At 45.6% G+C, this 14891-nt stretch overlaps 1 protein-coding gene across 1 annotated transcript; it reads left to right on the top strand.

The window, feature by feature from the left end:
• The first annotated feature begins 9638 nt into the window (after positions 1-9638).
• Positions 9639-14775, top strand: LOC120652436 (putative potassium transporter 8). The gene is made up of 10 exons (XM_039930252.1): positions 9639-9966; positions 10060-10152; positions 10265-10499; positions 10588-10833; positions 10942-10995; positions 11513-11773; positions 11923-11975; positions 12091-12214; positions 12659-12913; positions 13399-14775. Exons 2-10 carry the CDS (start codon positions 10114-10116, stop codon positions 14520-14522), a joined length of 2391 nt encoding a protein of 796 aa, XP_039786186.1. The 5' UTR covers positions 9639-9966; positions 10060-10113; the 3' UTR covers positions 14523-14775.
• The last annotated feature ends 116 nt before the right edge of the window (positions 14776-14891 follow it).

The following is a 14891-nucleotide window of genomic DNA, read 5'->3' as shown; positions in this document are numbered from 1 at the left end:
GGATCGATCGATTGATACAGCAACGGTAAGGTTTTCTTTTCTTTATTTGCCAAGAAATAATATAATGCAAAGGTGAGGCTATTCCGAGAATCATTTCGACGGGCACCTTGAGCTGACCGCTGCTTGACCCTGGCACCACAAAGCTGGTATAATTGCGAGCGAGGGGCCGGCCAGCCGGGGGTCTTCTCTGGACAACATGTGAGTTCCTTTTTCTTTTCTACAAAACGACAGTCGACAGTTTTTTTTTCTTAACACAACCGTCCAAATCTCGCGAGATTTCAGAAGCATGGTGATGGGTGAATTAACCACACGGGCCTGGAAAAGAAGAATAACTAGGCGTATAGCCCGCGCATTTGCGCGGCTAGTATTGAAAATTCAAAAATTTGCGTGTCGTTGTATCCTTACTTAAAAGCTATACTATTTTTTACCATACATCATCATGTTCATTATCGTAAATTATGTCTTATTGTTGATTAAAACAATTCAATTATGATCTACCTATAATAACAATTTGTTTTGTTGAGCTTTAATAATATATGCAGATAATTTTTCTTAATTTTATTTTATTTTGATTGATTGTTGTTAGCTTTAGTTTTTATTAATAGTATATATTTGTAATTGATACATAGCTAAATGGTATTTTATTTTTAATTTTTCATAATGTCATTGGTGGGTGATTTTTAATTAGGCACAAGGATATTTTAGGCTAATTTTTATCATAATGTCAGTGGTGGGTAATTTTTATTTTTCTATTTTTCTTCGATTAACGTGAGAATTTCTAGACCTTGAGAGCGAACATGGAGGCTCTGTTTGTTGGCCAAATAATAAGATAATTGGGTGATTTTTAATTAGGCACAGGGATATTTTAGGCTAATTTTTATCATAATGGCAGTGATGGGTAATTTCTATTTTTCTATTTTTCTCCGATTAACCTGGAAATTTTTAGACCTTGAGAGCGAACGTGGAGGCTCCGTTTGTTGGTGAAATAATAAGATAATAGATGCCTGCTAGGTGATGCGTTTGGATATGGTTATTAGCAACAAAACGCTTAGAAGCAAAAACATCTTTTGAAGAGAGAATTGTTCTATGTTGATGAGGCCGGAAACTAAATGTTAAACTTGAGTTTTGGTCGGTCCTGGATAGGGAGTACACAGTCGTCTTCGCTAACTATCCAAGCTATGGCGACCGCAGCTGACTATATTATTATCTCATCATGATGTCTAGGTTGTGATGTTACATCATGCAGTGTAAATTGTAACTATTACTTGTTCTGAACTTCTAATTAATTTGTATTGTATCTATGTCATGTAAGAGAACCCGCAAAAAAAATGTAAGAGAAAGAAACCGCGATTGTTGTGGTCAATTTTATTTCAATTGTTTGGTGTACTTCCTACTTCCTTTCACCTCCTCTTGTCCTATCCTAACATCTTTTCCAATACGGGATGATGCCCCTACCCTCGATGTGTCCCGCCGTCAACCTCTTGTCTATGAAGTATCCCTTTTAAATCCACATTTGTCCATTACTTGCTCATAAACTCACACAAGACCACCACTATGGGTGGTGGGGGTGTGTGTGGCTTTTACCATTACATTTTCCTATCTTCTGTATTCATAAATCTCTATGCTTGGTTTCAGTCTTTGTTCCTCGCGTTAGAACTGTTTTACTAAAATGACTCGATCAACTGAAAATGTCGGTCTAGTTTCAAAAGAAAACTGAAAATGTTGATTTATTCTGCCACCTTTCTCTGAACCCAACAGTTTGTAGTTCTTCAATGGCCTGCAAAGTTGCAACACCACCCTTTCCTCCCCAGTTCGTGTTGACAATCCTCCTAGCATTTCCTGCATAATTTTCCACGTGCATAATTTCCCACTGTTAGAACAGACAGACAGTGATGATATGGCTTACCCCATTAGAGTAACCCTGCACTAGGGTGTAGCCATGCTCGACCCTGGGCCGGGCGCAGAGACAAGTGCGACGACGGCCAGCCCAGGAACGACGATTTGATTTCTGCGGCTTCTGAACAGACTCTTCGGGGGCTGCAGATTAACCAGCCGGCCTGGCTCTCCGGTGGGCCGGCCCATTTAGGTACCACGAATGCCTGCAGGCTGCTTGTAAAGCTGACTCTGGCTAGGATTAGGTTTTAGAGTCTCTCTAAAAAAGAAGAAGCTGGGATTAGAATACTAGACTAGACTAGACTCAAGTGGTCGTAACCTTTTGGTCATCTTCAGTTCAGGTACATTTTCAGCAATATCTTGGGATTTTTTTAGGAAAAGAAAACAGTATCCATGAAATGCTAGTAGTAGAGTTGTTGATGTTACTACTTTTGTGGCGTGGAGTGAGCCTGACGCTCTCCTCCTACTTGCGATTTGTGAAGCTGGAATCCTAATTTCACGAGCACGGAAACGGAACATCGGTATCAGTTCTCTGTCTAGACCCGTGCGCCGCGCACCCATCCAAAATTATAAAGACCAAAAAGCGTCTGCCCCGGGGGGCGGTGGCCGCTCCGGCGCATCCGCAGGCCCTCCCGGCGACTCGTGTTTCGCGGTGCCGGAGCCGCCACGAGGAAGCGACTCCCACAGGCCACAGTCTACCTGCCTGCGTCGTGTACTCGTGTCTCCTTTGCTCCGGTCAAGCCTTCCCCCGCCCGCCGGGGCCGACGCCCTCGTCACTCTGCCAGGTAAAGGGCCACCAAATTTTATCTAAATAATTTAATAATCGGATTCTAAAAAAATTAAACTCTAATTTTATATAATTTTAAACTAAAAATTAAATGATGTTGTGAAGTGACTAGCACCGCACCGCCCCTGGAATTTGCTCTCAGCTTTGCTACCGGGCCGGCGGGGCCCTCACCGTAAATAGGGAATTCTCAACTGTGTCACCAACTTCAGACGACCACCCCAGCATGTTTAGTTGGTGAAAATTTTTAGATTCGACTACTATAGCACTTTCATTTTTATTTAATAATTAGTATCTAATCATAGACTAATTAGACACTATAGCACTTTCATTTTTATTTAATAATTAGTATCTAATCATAGACTAATTAGACTTAAAAGATTCATCTCATCATTTCCAGCTAAACTGTGTAATTAATTATTTTTTAAAACTACATTTATTGCTTCATACATGTGTCAAAAATTCGATGTGACAAGAAATTTAAAAAAAAAATTGGAACTAAACAGTGCCAAATTGGTCGCCATCGTTGCAGGGCGGCCCTTTCCAACTGTGTCAGATAAATTACACAAAGGTGTGTTTAGTTGGCGAAAGTTTGCGAAAAAGTTGCTGTAGCATGTTTCGGTTTTATTTGGCAACTATTGTCCAACCATAGAGTAATTAGTTTCAAAAGATTAGTCTCGTCATTTACAACCAAACTGTGCAATTAGTTATATTTTTTAACTACATTTAATATTTTATACATGTATCGTAAGATTTGATGTGATGTACATCAGTGAAAAATTTTAAAAAACTTTTCGCAGAACTAAACACAACAAAGAGAAACACAACAAAGAGCAGTCTTTTCTGATGGATATGCTACAATAGCTAGTGCTGACAGCAGTCCTATCCGGTCAATGGACACCACGCCGGTGGCAGAGTGACGAGGTGCAGTCAGGTTCCCTTACCGGTGGGGACCGGACCGGTCAAATCCGGTCCTGTTTTAGTTTGGGCCGGTACCAAATCGGACCAAATTTAAAATTTAAATTTGAATTTAAAAAATTTAAAAAAAATTAAAAAATTCTTAAAAATACTTCAAGGTGCGACGAATCTAATGGTGTCAAATTTTCTCAAAAAATCGTTCGTTTAACATATTTTTCGGGTATTTAAATATAAAATAAAAAAAGAAAAGGAAAAAAATGAGACGGCCCATTAAGGCCCACTTGATAAACCGGTCAAACCGGCCGGTCCAAACCGGTTACGCATGCGATTTTAAATTTAGATTTGAATTCAAACCAGTCAAACCGGCCGGTAAACTGGTCTATCCGGTCGGTATACCGGTACGAACTGGTTGAACTGAGTTTTTTGAATTCAAATTTGAATTTGACCAGTTTCTACCGATAACTGGTCAACCAGTCCGGTTTACCGGAAGTGGAGTGCTCCAGTTTGGGGTGTCCGTTGGGAAAAAAAACCCTGAGTGAAGTAGCCTGGTTGGGAGTTGGGACGCTGCTGATCCGGGGCCCCGGAGGAATGGTCATGGAGGCTGCTCGTTCTCGTTGTCTCGCCATCGCGGCGTCCACGAGGAGGAGATGGGCGGCGTAGCAGGCAGCCTGTTCTTGGCAGCTGCCCGTTTTGGTGCGCTTTGAGACGCTGCTAAAAAGGTGCGAGCTTTACGAGCTATCCTCCTAGTTTCTTGATGCGCTATTAAGACGAGAAGTTTGTTTAGCCCTGTTTTTAGATTTTTACCCGTAAAATCCGTAAACACAAAAAACATCACATCAAATATTTTGACACATGCATGGAGTACTAGATGAAATTTAATTACCAAATTTTTTGCATGGATGGACTGTAAATCGCGAGACGAATCTAATGAGTCTATTTAATCCATGATTTGCAACAGTGATGCTACAGTAACCATCCGCTAATTATGACTCAATCCTGGATTAATTAGCATCATTAGATTCGTCTCGCGATTTACAACTCATTTGTGCAAAAAAAAATTATAAATAGACTTCATTAAATACTTCAAATTAGCAAGATTCTTTTGCAAAACTTTTTATATAAACAACTAAACACGGCCTTATTTCCGTGTGGGTTGGAAGCCATTCCTTTTTCTGGGCGATAATATTAATGCCGCGAAATCGATCTCGTCTGCCTCTGAAGTTTCGGTGCGGAACGATCCTCTGTCCTGGCGTTCATTGATGGATTAATGGCGCAGCCACCTCGCTTCGTTCAGAGTTTGGTGGTTAGGAGGGGGCAGAGGCGCAGAGCCCTGCAAGTCTTTCCCCGTCCTCTGCTCTGCCCTCACCAGAGCCGCCGCCGCGGAATTCCTTTCTCATTTAGGCCGTGTTTAGTTCTAACGATTTTTTTTTTGCGATGGAATCTTACTAATTTGAAGTACTAAATAAAGTCTATTTATAAAATTTTTTACACAGATGGGTTGTAAATTGCGAGACGAATCTAATGATGCTAATTAATCCATAATTAATTAATAATTAGCGGATAGTTACTGTAGTATCACTGTTGCAAATCATGAATTATGTAGGCTCATTAGATTCGTCTCGCGATTTACAGCCCATCCATACAAAAAGTTTTATAAATAGACTTCATTCAGTACTCCATATATATGTCGAAACATTCGATGTAATTTTTTTTGTGTTTATGGAATTTTTGGGGTGAGAAGTCTTAGTCCCTTTGAAACGCTCCTCGCGGGCACCGGGCAGGAGTGGCAATCCAAGGAGCCGGCAACCCGAAGGAGCATTCGCGTTCTCCTTCTCATGGATCTTTAGGTGATGTCTCCTATCCTGCTACTACTCATCATTACCTCGCTCGCATAAGGCCATAAGGGATAGAGGTATGGGCAAATGCTCCCTTGTTATTCTTGTGTTGGTGGGGATTGATTGGTTAGCGTCAGTTCCTTGTGGAGCGACGATTCCTGGGCCATCCAATCCTCGCCATATCAAGCGGATGCTCTCCAAGGTTCACCTAACCGGTGGGAACCGGTCCGGTTTGACCGGTTACCGGTCAAACCGGACCGGCCCGGTTAGTGAACCGGCCGGTATCAAACCGGTCGTAATTCAAAATTCAAATTTGAATTCAAAAAAATGAAAAAAAAATACCAGAAAATCCCTAAAAATACTACACGGTGTGAAGAATCTAATGATGTAAAACTTTCTCAAAAATTCGTTCATTTAGCCTAGTTTGAGAAATTTTAAAGTAAATTCAAAAAAGAAAAAGAAAAAAAAGAAGGCCCCTTAAGGCCCATGGCGGTCTGCATGCTTAGATAGGGTTTCTTGTGACCCGGGGGGTAGCACCCCAGAATACCTCCCTATCCGGCCGCAGCCGTTGTCTGTCCGCCACCCCACCGTCCCCCAGGAGGCAACCGGCGTCCGCGGCCGGTTAGCCGCGCTCCGCGCCCGGTTGGCCGCCCGGTTAGGCCGGCTTACCGGTGCACCCCCGGATCCGGAGCGTACCGGTGCCCGTGGCCGGCTTACCAGCCGGTAAGAGCGGTTTACCGGTCGGTGTCGCCGGTTACCGACCCGACCGGGAGAGAAGGTAAGAGCTCCAAATTTTTGAGTAGGATGCTTGGTTAGGACATATTTAGGTGTATGATTTAGAATATTAGATGATTTGTTTTAGGATTTATGTTACATTTAGGTGTATGGTTGAAAAGTTATAGGTTTTAGGTAAGATTTAGGGGTACTAATTTAGGATTTAGGTGTAGGATTTAGGATTCTATTTATCTGATTGAGATGTTTTTGTTGTCCATTTATGCAGGTAGAAAATGTCTGGGAGAGATAGAGATGTTGTATAGGAACATGGTAAAAATCTTTATCCCGGATGGCGATGCAACTATTGTCGTACGCAGAAAGGAGGAGGTGGTGCAACAAGATTGAAGCAACATTTAGCTCACCGCGGGGCGGAGGTGGTCCATTGCAGGAATGTGCCACCTGATGTGCGGGACTTCTTTCAGCGTGAGTTGGATAGGGCAAAGAAGGCAACTGCTGACCGGGCCCGAGAGAGGTTGAGACGGGAGAAGGCTGCAGCGGAGGGAAACTATCCCGGTGATGAAGAAGATGAGGAGGCTCAGGGGCAGCATGCCATGGATCTATCGAGAGCGGAAGCAGAGTTTCGACGGGGGTTGAACAGAGAGGAGGTGCATATGAGCGTGGAGGGGGTAGTGGTTGGACGAGGGGGAATGTTATGCAGAGGATGTTTCGAAGGTCCACTTCGCAGAGGGAGAGTTCTGTGGTGGAGGACTATAACTTGGCAGCTAGTAGGAGAAGAGGAATGACGCAACCAAGGATTGATACAGGCTCCTGGACGCAGAAGGGTAAGAACGCAAAGGAAGCTATTGGTAAAGCTTGGTCAAAGTTTTTCCATATTGCAGGAGTACCTGGAAGACAGGCTGACAGTCCATACTTTATCAGCGCGGTCAGGGAGACACAGAAGTGGAGTAAGTTTTCTTTCATTGCAATGATACATATGAGCTTACATTCTTGTATCTCATGATTTTCATATGGTTGCAGGTGAAGGTATCGCATCACCCACTGGACGGGATATTGATGGCAAGTACCTTGATCAGAATGAGCAAGACTTGAAGACGAGGTACGTAAAGTTTCAGAAAGACTGACCCTTATTTGGCATCACGTTGATGTGTGATTCATGGACTGGTCCGACGAGGATGAGTGTCATCAACTTTTTGATATATTGCAATGGGGTCATGTGGTTCCATAAGTCCATAAGTCACGTGTTTCGGCAGAAAGTTGGCGAGTATAGCAGTGAAATGGCAATGCGGATGGCGTTGGACCCAAAGACATCCCCATGTAAGAGTTATTCCATATGAAATTGTTGTTTTCTCTATTCGAATATATTGCTTACATACTCGGTTGCACATGCAGCGTCCTGGTGGATGATGTTCGGATCAAGTACTCCAAAACTGCAGTACCTTGCCATGAGGCTTGTTTCACAATGTTGTTCGTCCAGTGGATGCGAGCGGAACTGGAGTACTTTTGCCTTGCTGCATACAAAGGTTCGCAATCGGTTGTCGCACAAGAAACTTAATAGGCTTGTCTATGTCAACTACAACCTTCGTCTCCGACTTGAGGAGGTCTCCGGCCCACTGATGCGTGAAGAAGGTGATTTCATTGACCAGCTAGCCCATCTTTCTTTCTACGATGAGAATAATCCGGTGCGGGAATGGATGAAATATGGTAGATCTAACCGGGCTCCAGTTCTGGATGAGGATGATGATGACGGCGACATCCCTCTCCCGTCCCATATTGTCAGAGATCAAATAAATGTGTCAGATCTACGTGAGGCTACGGGGAATGATTCCATCAGCGATTGGGCACATCAAAATATAGATGACACTCACCTAGGGAAGAGAAAAGTTGCAGAAGGGGCCTAAGAAGGGTGACTCGAAGCGTCGAAAAGGCAAACAAACAGCAAAACCAGTGAGCAGCGACACCGAGACTGATGATGGAGAAGGTGAGCGTAGTCCTCCGTATCAGGAGTCCGAGGATAGCAGCTCGGCCGATGATGGTGATGATGGTGACGGTGCTGATCCTGATGCTGGAGGTGGTGGTAGTGGTGCTCACGCTCCTGCTGCTGGTAGTGGTGGTGCTCGTGGTGTTCGTTTCACAGGTATACATTACACATGTAAATAGACACATATTTCTGACTATGGGTATTGACTACTAATTATGAAATTTGGTTGATTGCAGGGGAGACTCAGTTCACACATGCTACTCAGGACACCGACCATGGAGTACCGCACTCGCAGAGAAGAACAGGTGGACCAACAGACTATGACAGTCCACAGCACTCTTCTTCCTCCTACAGCGATTCCAGTCACTCTTTTCACTACCCCATTCCTGACATCAGCATGCAGCCACCGACGAGATGGGTGTACGAATGGGAAGACCTCCATTTTTATACTATGTTAGTTCAGGAATAGCAGACAACATCGGCGTGGACGGGCCAAACTTGGCAACACTACAAGGCTGAGCTGCTTAGAGTGCGAGGTATCGCTTTGATGTCCACTGCCGAATACCAAACCGCGTCCCAAATGGGGGTCTTCCCATTCCTACGTTGAACTTTCATTTCACGTGTATAGGTGTATGACTCCATTTGTATGCATGCTTATTACTATTATATTTGTATGCATGATTATATATTATTGCTTTGGTAGGGTCATTTACATTAAAATGTGCATAGCTAATGCCGAAATTTTCTTTTATTTTACACCGGGGATCCATTTTTTAAGCGTCGAAAAAATACTACAAACCACCAGTATACCGGCGAAATCGGCCGGTAAACCGGTCGGTTTCGCTTCACCGGAGAAATTTGAATTCAAATCCGGGTTTGTCCGGTATAAACTGGTTACCGGTCCAACCGGTCCGGTAAACCGGAACCGGTGGCCGGCGGTTACCGGAAACCGGTTTGGAAAAAAAAACCCTGATGCTCTCACGGGCATCGCATTGTCCCCAACCGGACCTACCAAGAAACGGACAGGAATTCAGGGGCAGCAGCTCCGGAGCAGTAGTTAGAACATGTGAAACCACCGGCATCTTGCATCCAATCATTCATTGGCGATAACAAGAGGAACTCGGAAGCAGGTCGCGCTCCGTGGGGTAAAAGAAGAATTCATCCTTCGTTTCTCCAGGATCGCCAGGGGCATGGACTGATCTGAAGCGAAACGACGCCTTTTCCATGGCTCCTCCGGTCGCACGCGTCTTCAAAAGTGGGGGAGGAGGGCGAGGGAGGTGACCACATGCATTTGTCCGTAGCTTCACATGGCGTGCTCCTCCTCGACTCCGCTCCCAAAACGAATTTTCGGGCGCCCTTTTTTTGGATCGCCTCGACACCACACCTCCAATTTGCGCATCCCCATCCATGGACGTGGATACCTATTGATAGAGATTTCGACGTGACCCGGGGAGTGTTTTTGGTTCTTGGCCGGCTCATCCCCCCTCTCCACTTGATTCTTGTCTCTGTTGTTGCTTGTGCCGCCCTGCATCTCAGGCATCTCCCCCCCTGTGCTGTGTTGGTAGGGGAAGGGCTGTAGTGAATGAGAGCGAGTAGCAGGACCGGCCGGTAGTGATGACTGATGAGTCCGCAGCTCCAAGAACACGTGGCCGTCCTTCCCTGGCCTCTCCCCATCGGTAACGCGGGGGTCTGGGCTCCACCGGCTTTAACCGTGGCATGTGTCTTTTACCTTGTCTGGTCGGCTGGTCCTGCTGCTCCACCTTCAGCTTGTTTTAGCTGTGCTCCGCAACTCGATTTCTTGCAGTGTTTTTCCCTGTTTCTAGGTATTTTGCCCCCCTTTTCCGAGTAGATTCATGAGTTTGGGTTATGGAATAACAGCGGCGTTTTGAAGCTGGGGTGTTTGTTGAATGGTGCAGGTCTGGAGGAAAGAAGGTCAGTGTTATGTGTGAAGGCTAGGTTCTCGCCGAGCAATGGATCTTGAGTTCGGGAGGGGGCTGAGATCCCCAAAGGTGCATTCCCCCCCCCCCCCCCCCCCTAAAATGTTGCGCAACCTACGACATCTGTTCATGAATTGGTGGAGCAATGCTTGCTGAATTACTATCTGCTTTGGGTATCTTGCAGAGGGACTCTTGGAAGACCACCTTGCTGCTGGCGTACCAGAGCTTGGGAGTGGTCTATGGAGACCTGAGCATTTCTCCTCTGTACGTGTACAAGAGCACCTTCGCCGAGGACATCCAGCACTCGGAGACGAACGAGGAGATCTTCGGCGTCCTCTCTTTCGTGTTCTGGACGCTCACCTTGATCCCTCTCATCAAGTACGTTTCGATTGTCCTGCGAGCTGACGACAATGGCGAGGGTATGCGTGAAAACCAGCAGTAGCTCTCACTTGCTGTGCAGGCTGTGTTCACAAGTTTTTTAATTTACATGGTTTTGCAATCTTGCAGGAGGAACATTTGCCCTATACTCTTTGATTTGCAGGCACGCAAATGTGAGCCTTCTCCCGAATCGCCAAATTGCTGATGAGGAGCTTTCCACTTATAAACTGGAATGCCCTCCCGACATAACCGACAAGTCCCGTATCAAGGTGTGGCTTGAGAAGCACAGGAAGCTGCGCATTGCTCTGTTGATTATGGTTATGATTGGCACTTGTATGGTTATTGGGGACGGTGTTCTCACGCCTGCTATATCTGGTACCTCAGCCCAGCCTTCTGTTCTTAGCTCTATTTGAGTTTTTCTTCAGATTGAAATATTGACAACTGGTTTCTTACTGTGTTTTTTTTCTGACAAATGTGTTACAGTGTTCTCAGCAGTTTCAGGTCTTGAGTTCTCGCTGTCCAAGGATCACCGTGAATGTGAGTTTTCCCAGGAAGTCTTATTGAGTTCGTAGTTGAATATTAGCAAAGGGACATCTGTCAAAACTCCAGCATATGTCTCATTTACCTTCTGTCCTTCTTCCCCATATTAGTAGTGAATATTTTAATCTTGTAAGTGGGCTTCCATTGGTCATAGCTTATTAGCCATGAAGTACCTCCAGGCCCTTCTAAGTTGAGCTTTCCCAACTTATTGCAGTTCATGAACGCACTGTGAAAGTTGATTGTCTTTGGGCACTGCTATGTTCATGAAAATAAAATCTATGCGAAAGCAGTCATCTGAGTTACTATTTGTTCTACTCAATGCAAGTTTAAATTCCTATGGAACCTTTACTATCTCCAAATGTACCAAACAAACAATTTTATGAACTCTGAACTTTGGAGTGTGAAAAATAGAAAAGGTGACAAAGTCTTATAAATTGTCTTGCTATTATATTTCACATGTTTCCAGTTAAAACCTCCTTGTTTGGTCATAATGATTGATTTCTTCTACATGCAGATGCTGTCATTCCAATAACCTGTGTCATATTAGCATTCCTATTTGCCCTCCAGCACTATGGTACACACCGGGTTGGATTTCTCTTTGCCCCGATAGTGCTAGCCTGGCTATTCTGCATGAGTGCTGTTGGCCTTTATAATATCATCCACTGGAATCCTCATGTCTACCAAGCTTTAAATCCTTATTATATGTTCAAGTTCTTAAAAAAGACTAGAAAGTATGGTTGGATGTCGCTCGGTGGAATCTTGCTCTGCATGACAGGTAAATTATAGAATGCCTTTGAATATCTGTGTCATGAAAGGGGAGCAGCATACATATGAGTTCCTCCATCCTGTTTAAATGGATTCTCTCATTTGTATCAATAGTTAAATAAAAAAAGTTGGCTAATGTCTAGTGTGCTGGTGGTGCAGGATCGGAAGCTATGTTTGCAGATCTTGGACACTTCTCATACAGTGCAATCCAGGTAATTTATTGACCAGCATGAGAATTCGTAGTGTTTTCTATGTTAAATCATTCGTAGAGTGTTTTCTATGTTAAATCATAGTGCTGATCATCTATCTTCTATACTTTTGGTGCAGCTTGCTTTCACTTGTCTAGTTTACCCCGCACTGATTCTAGCGTACATGGGTCAAGCTGCTTACTTATCAAAACATCATGACTTTTACTCAAGCTCCCAAGTTGGATTTTACATCGCAGTTCCAGGTATGCTTTGTCATTGGCTGATGTATTTCCATGACTGACTATACTGCTATTTTAAACCTAAAAAATCCCGGTTACATATTAGTGTCAGTTATCAGATAGGAAGGACCCTTGTCAATTTGATAGATAATTTTAAATTGTTTAGGCTAAATCTGCTGTGCATCCTGAATTCTATTTCACATTTTGTAGATCTTTGGAGGTTTATCAAAATTCTAGGTATATATAGTTATATACAGGCACCAGTTAACTAATACAGCATCCTAAAGTTCAATTCTATGTTGATTTATGCCATTTAGATGTTAACTGGTATGCATTTGCATCCATAATCTACCTTGTGTCCCTGTCTTTGCCTTAATGTAAACTCCACAGGAAGTGCCTGATCTATAATATCAGACATTCATTATACTACTCTAATTCGTATGAAATTTTGTTTGATGCAAACTTCAGATAAAATCAGATGGCCTGTGCTTGTATTGGCAATTTTGGCTTCGGTAGTCGGAAGTCAAGCAATAATCAGTGGAACTTTCTCAATTATCAATCAGAGCCAGTCCTTGAGTTGCTTCCCTCGAGTAAAAGTTGTGCATACATCTGAGAAAATTCATGGACAAATATACATCCCTGAGATCAATTGGTTGCTTATGATACTATGCATTGCTGTCACTGTTGGATTCAGAGACACAAAGCACATGGGAAATGCATCTGGTAAGATAATTTTTTACTAGCTTTATCAGATTAGCTCCAGCCAACAATCATGCAAAAATACTATAATTGTGATATCTAGGAGGAGCCGGCAGTTGGCTTTCTCGACATCAGACTAACTTACTGTAGTACAACTTGCTGGGCAAATATTATTTTACCTGTTATTTCACTTTTTGGTGACACTGTTATTCACAGAAGTACATCAGCAATCAGGATATTTCCACAAAAGATTACACTATTCTGTTTGTCACTTTAACTATTCTCGCGTCTCAGATTGCTTTATGGCATTCTGACCCAGCTGCATTCTGAACTTTGTGCTCGATTTTCAACACAATTCTAGTATTTTTAGTACCAATCTTGTGGCTGCATGGCAACAACTTTGCAATTTGTGCTTTCCACATAAGACAATTTGTCGCCATGTTTCAGTCTTTCAGATTTATCCTTTGTTGTGAGTGCTAACAAGAAGGTACCTTCTGAATCCTCTGCAGGACTAGCGGTGATAACTGTGATGCTGGTGACCACGATCCTTACATCCCTGGTCATCGTTGTGTGCTGGCACAGGCCGCCCCTGCTGGCCTTCGCCTTCCTCCTCTTCTTTGGATCCATCGAAGCACTCTACTTCTCGGCGTCGCTGATCAAGTTCCTGGAGGGCGCGTGGCTCCCGATCCTCCTGGCGCTCATCCTGATGGCCGTGATGCTCATCTGGCACTACACGACCATCAAGAAGTACGAGTTCGACCTGCACAACAAGGTCACCCTGGAGTGGCTCCTGGCCCTCGGCGACAAGCTCGGCATGGTCCGCGTCCCCGGCATCGGCCTCGTGTACACGGACCTGACGTCGGGCGTCCCGGCCAACTTCTCCCGGTTCGTCACCAACCTCCCGGCGTTCCACCAGGTGCTGGTGTTCGTGTGCGTCAAGTCGGTGCCGGTGCCGCACGTGTTCCCTGCGGAGCGCTACCTGATCGGCCGCGTCGGCCCACCGGGGCACCGCTCGTACCGGTGCATCGTGCGGTACGGCTACCGCGACGTGCACCAGGACGTGGACTCGTTCGAGACGGAGCTGGTGGAGACCCTGGCCACGTTCATCAAGCTGGACGCGTCGTACCGGTGCAGCGAGGCCAGCGAGCCGGAGCACGAGCAGGAGCTGGAGCCCAGCAGCGAGCGGGAGCGGCGGCTGACGGTGATCGCGAGCAACCCGCTCCGGCACCGCGCGAGCTACGACCTCCAGGGCAGCGTGGGGCACTCGGCCGCGTCCACGGCCGAGATGCGCGCCGCGGCCGGCGCCGCCGCGGCGGACGGCGGCGACGACGCGGCGGAGATCAGCCCGGCGCGGAAGCAGGTGCATTTCTTCATCGACAGCCACGTGTCGAGCCCGGACGGCGGCAAGCAGGTGGCGGAGGAGCTGGCGGCGCTGGCGGCGGCGCGGGAGTCCGGCACGGCGTTCATCCTGGGGCACTCGCACGTGCAGTGCAAGCCCGGGTCGTCGGTGCTGAAGCGGCTGGCGGTGGACGTCGGGTACAACTTCCTGCGGCGCAACTGCCGCGGCCCCGACGTGGCGCTGCGCGTGCCGCCGGCGTCGCTGCTGGAGGTCGGCATGGTGTACGTGCTCTGAGGCAGAGATGACGTTTTTGCTGGACATCTGATACAGTGAACAGACTGCCTTTTCTTTTTCTTACGTTTCCCACTGTAACATAAGGAGGCCGTTTCGTGTAGCTTAACGTGTTCGCCACCGTGGCCATGGACCTGGATCGGCTTGCTCCTGGCCGGCCGGCCGGCTGTACATATCGAGAACAAGCAATCATGAGCTGAGGGCAGTAAGGAATGTGATCAGGACTCAGGATTTTGGGCTGTTGCTCATGCCGTCATGCGAGATTGCACACCGCTCTCTGCATGTGATTTGATTCGAATTCTCATTTTTTTTAGGTTTATTCGAATTTTCAGTTAGCTCGCCTCTTTTCTTCAAAAAAAGAAAAAGAAGAAA

Source organism: Panicum virgatum, chromosome 9K (assembly GCF_016808335.1).
Source record: "Panicum virgatum strain AP13 chromosome 9K, P.virgatum_v5, whole genome shotgun sequence".
Lineage (NCBI taxonomy): Eukaryota > Viridiplantae > Streptophyta > Magnoliopsida > Poales > Poaceae > Panicum > Panicum virgatum.
Note: the sequence above shows the minus strand (reverse complement) of the source record. Positions and strands in the feature narration are given on the sequence as shown.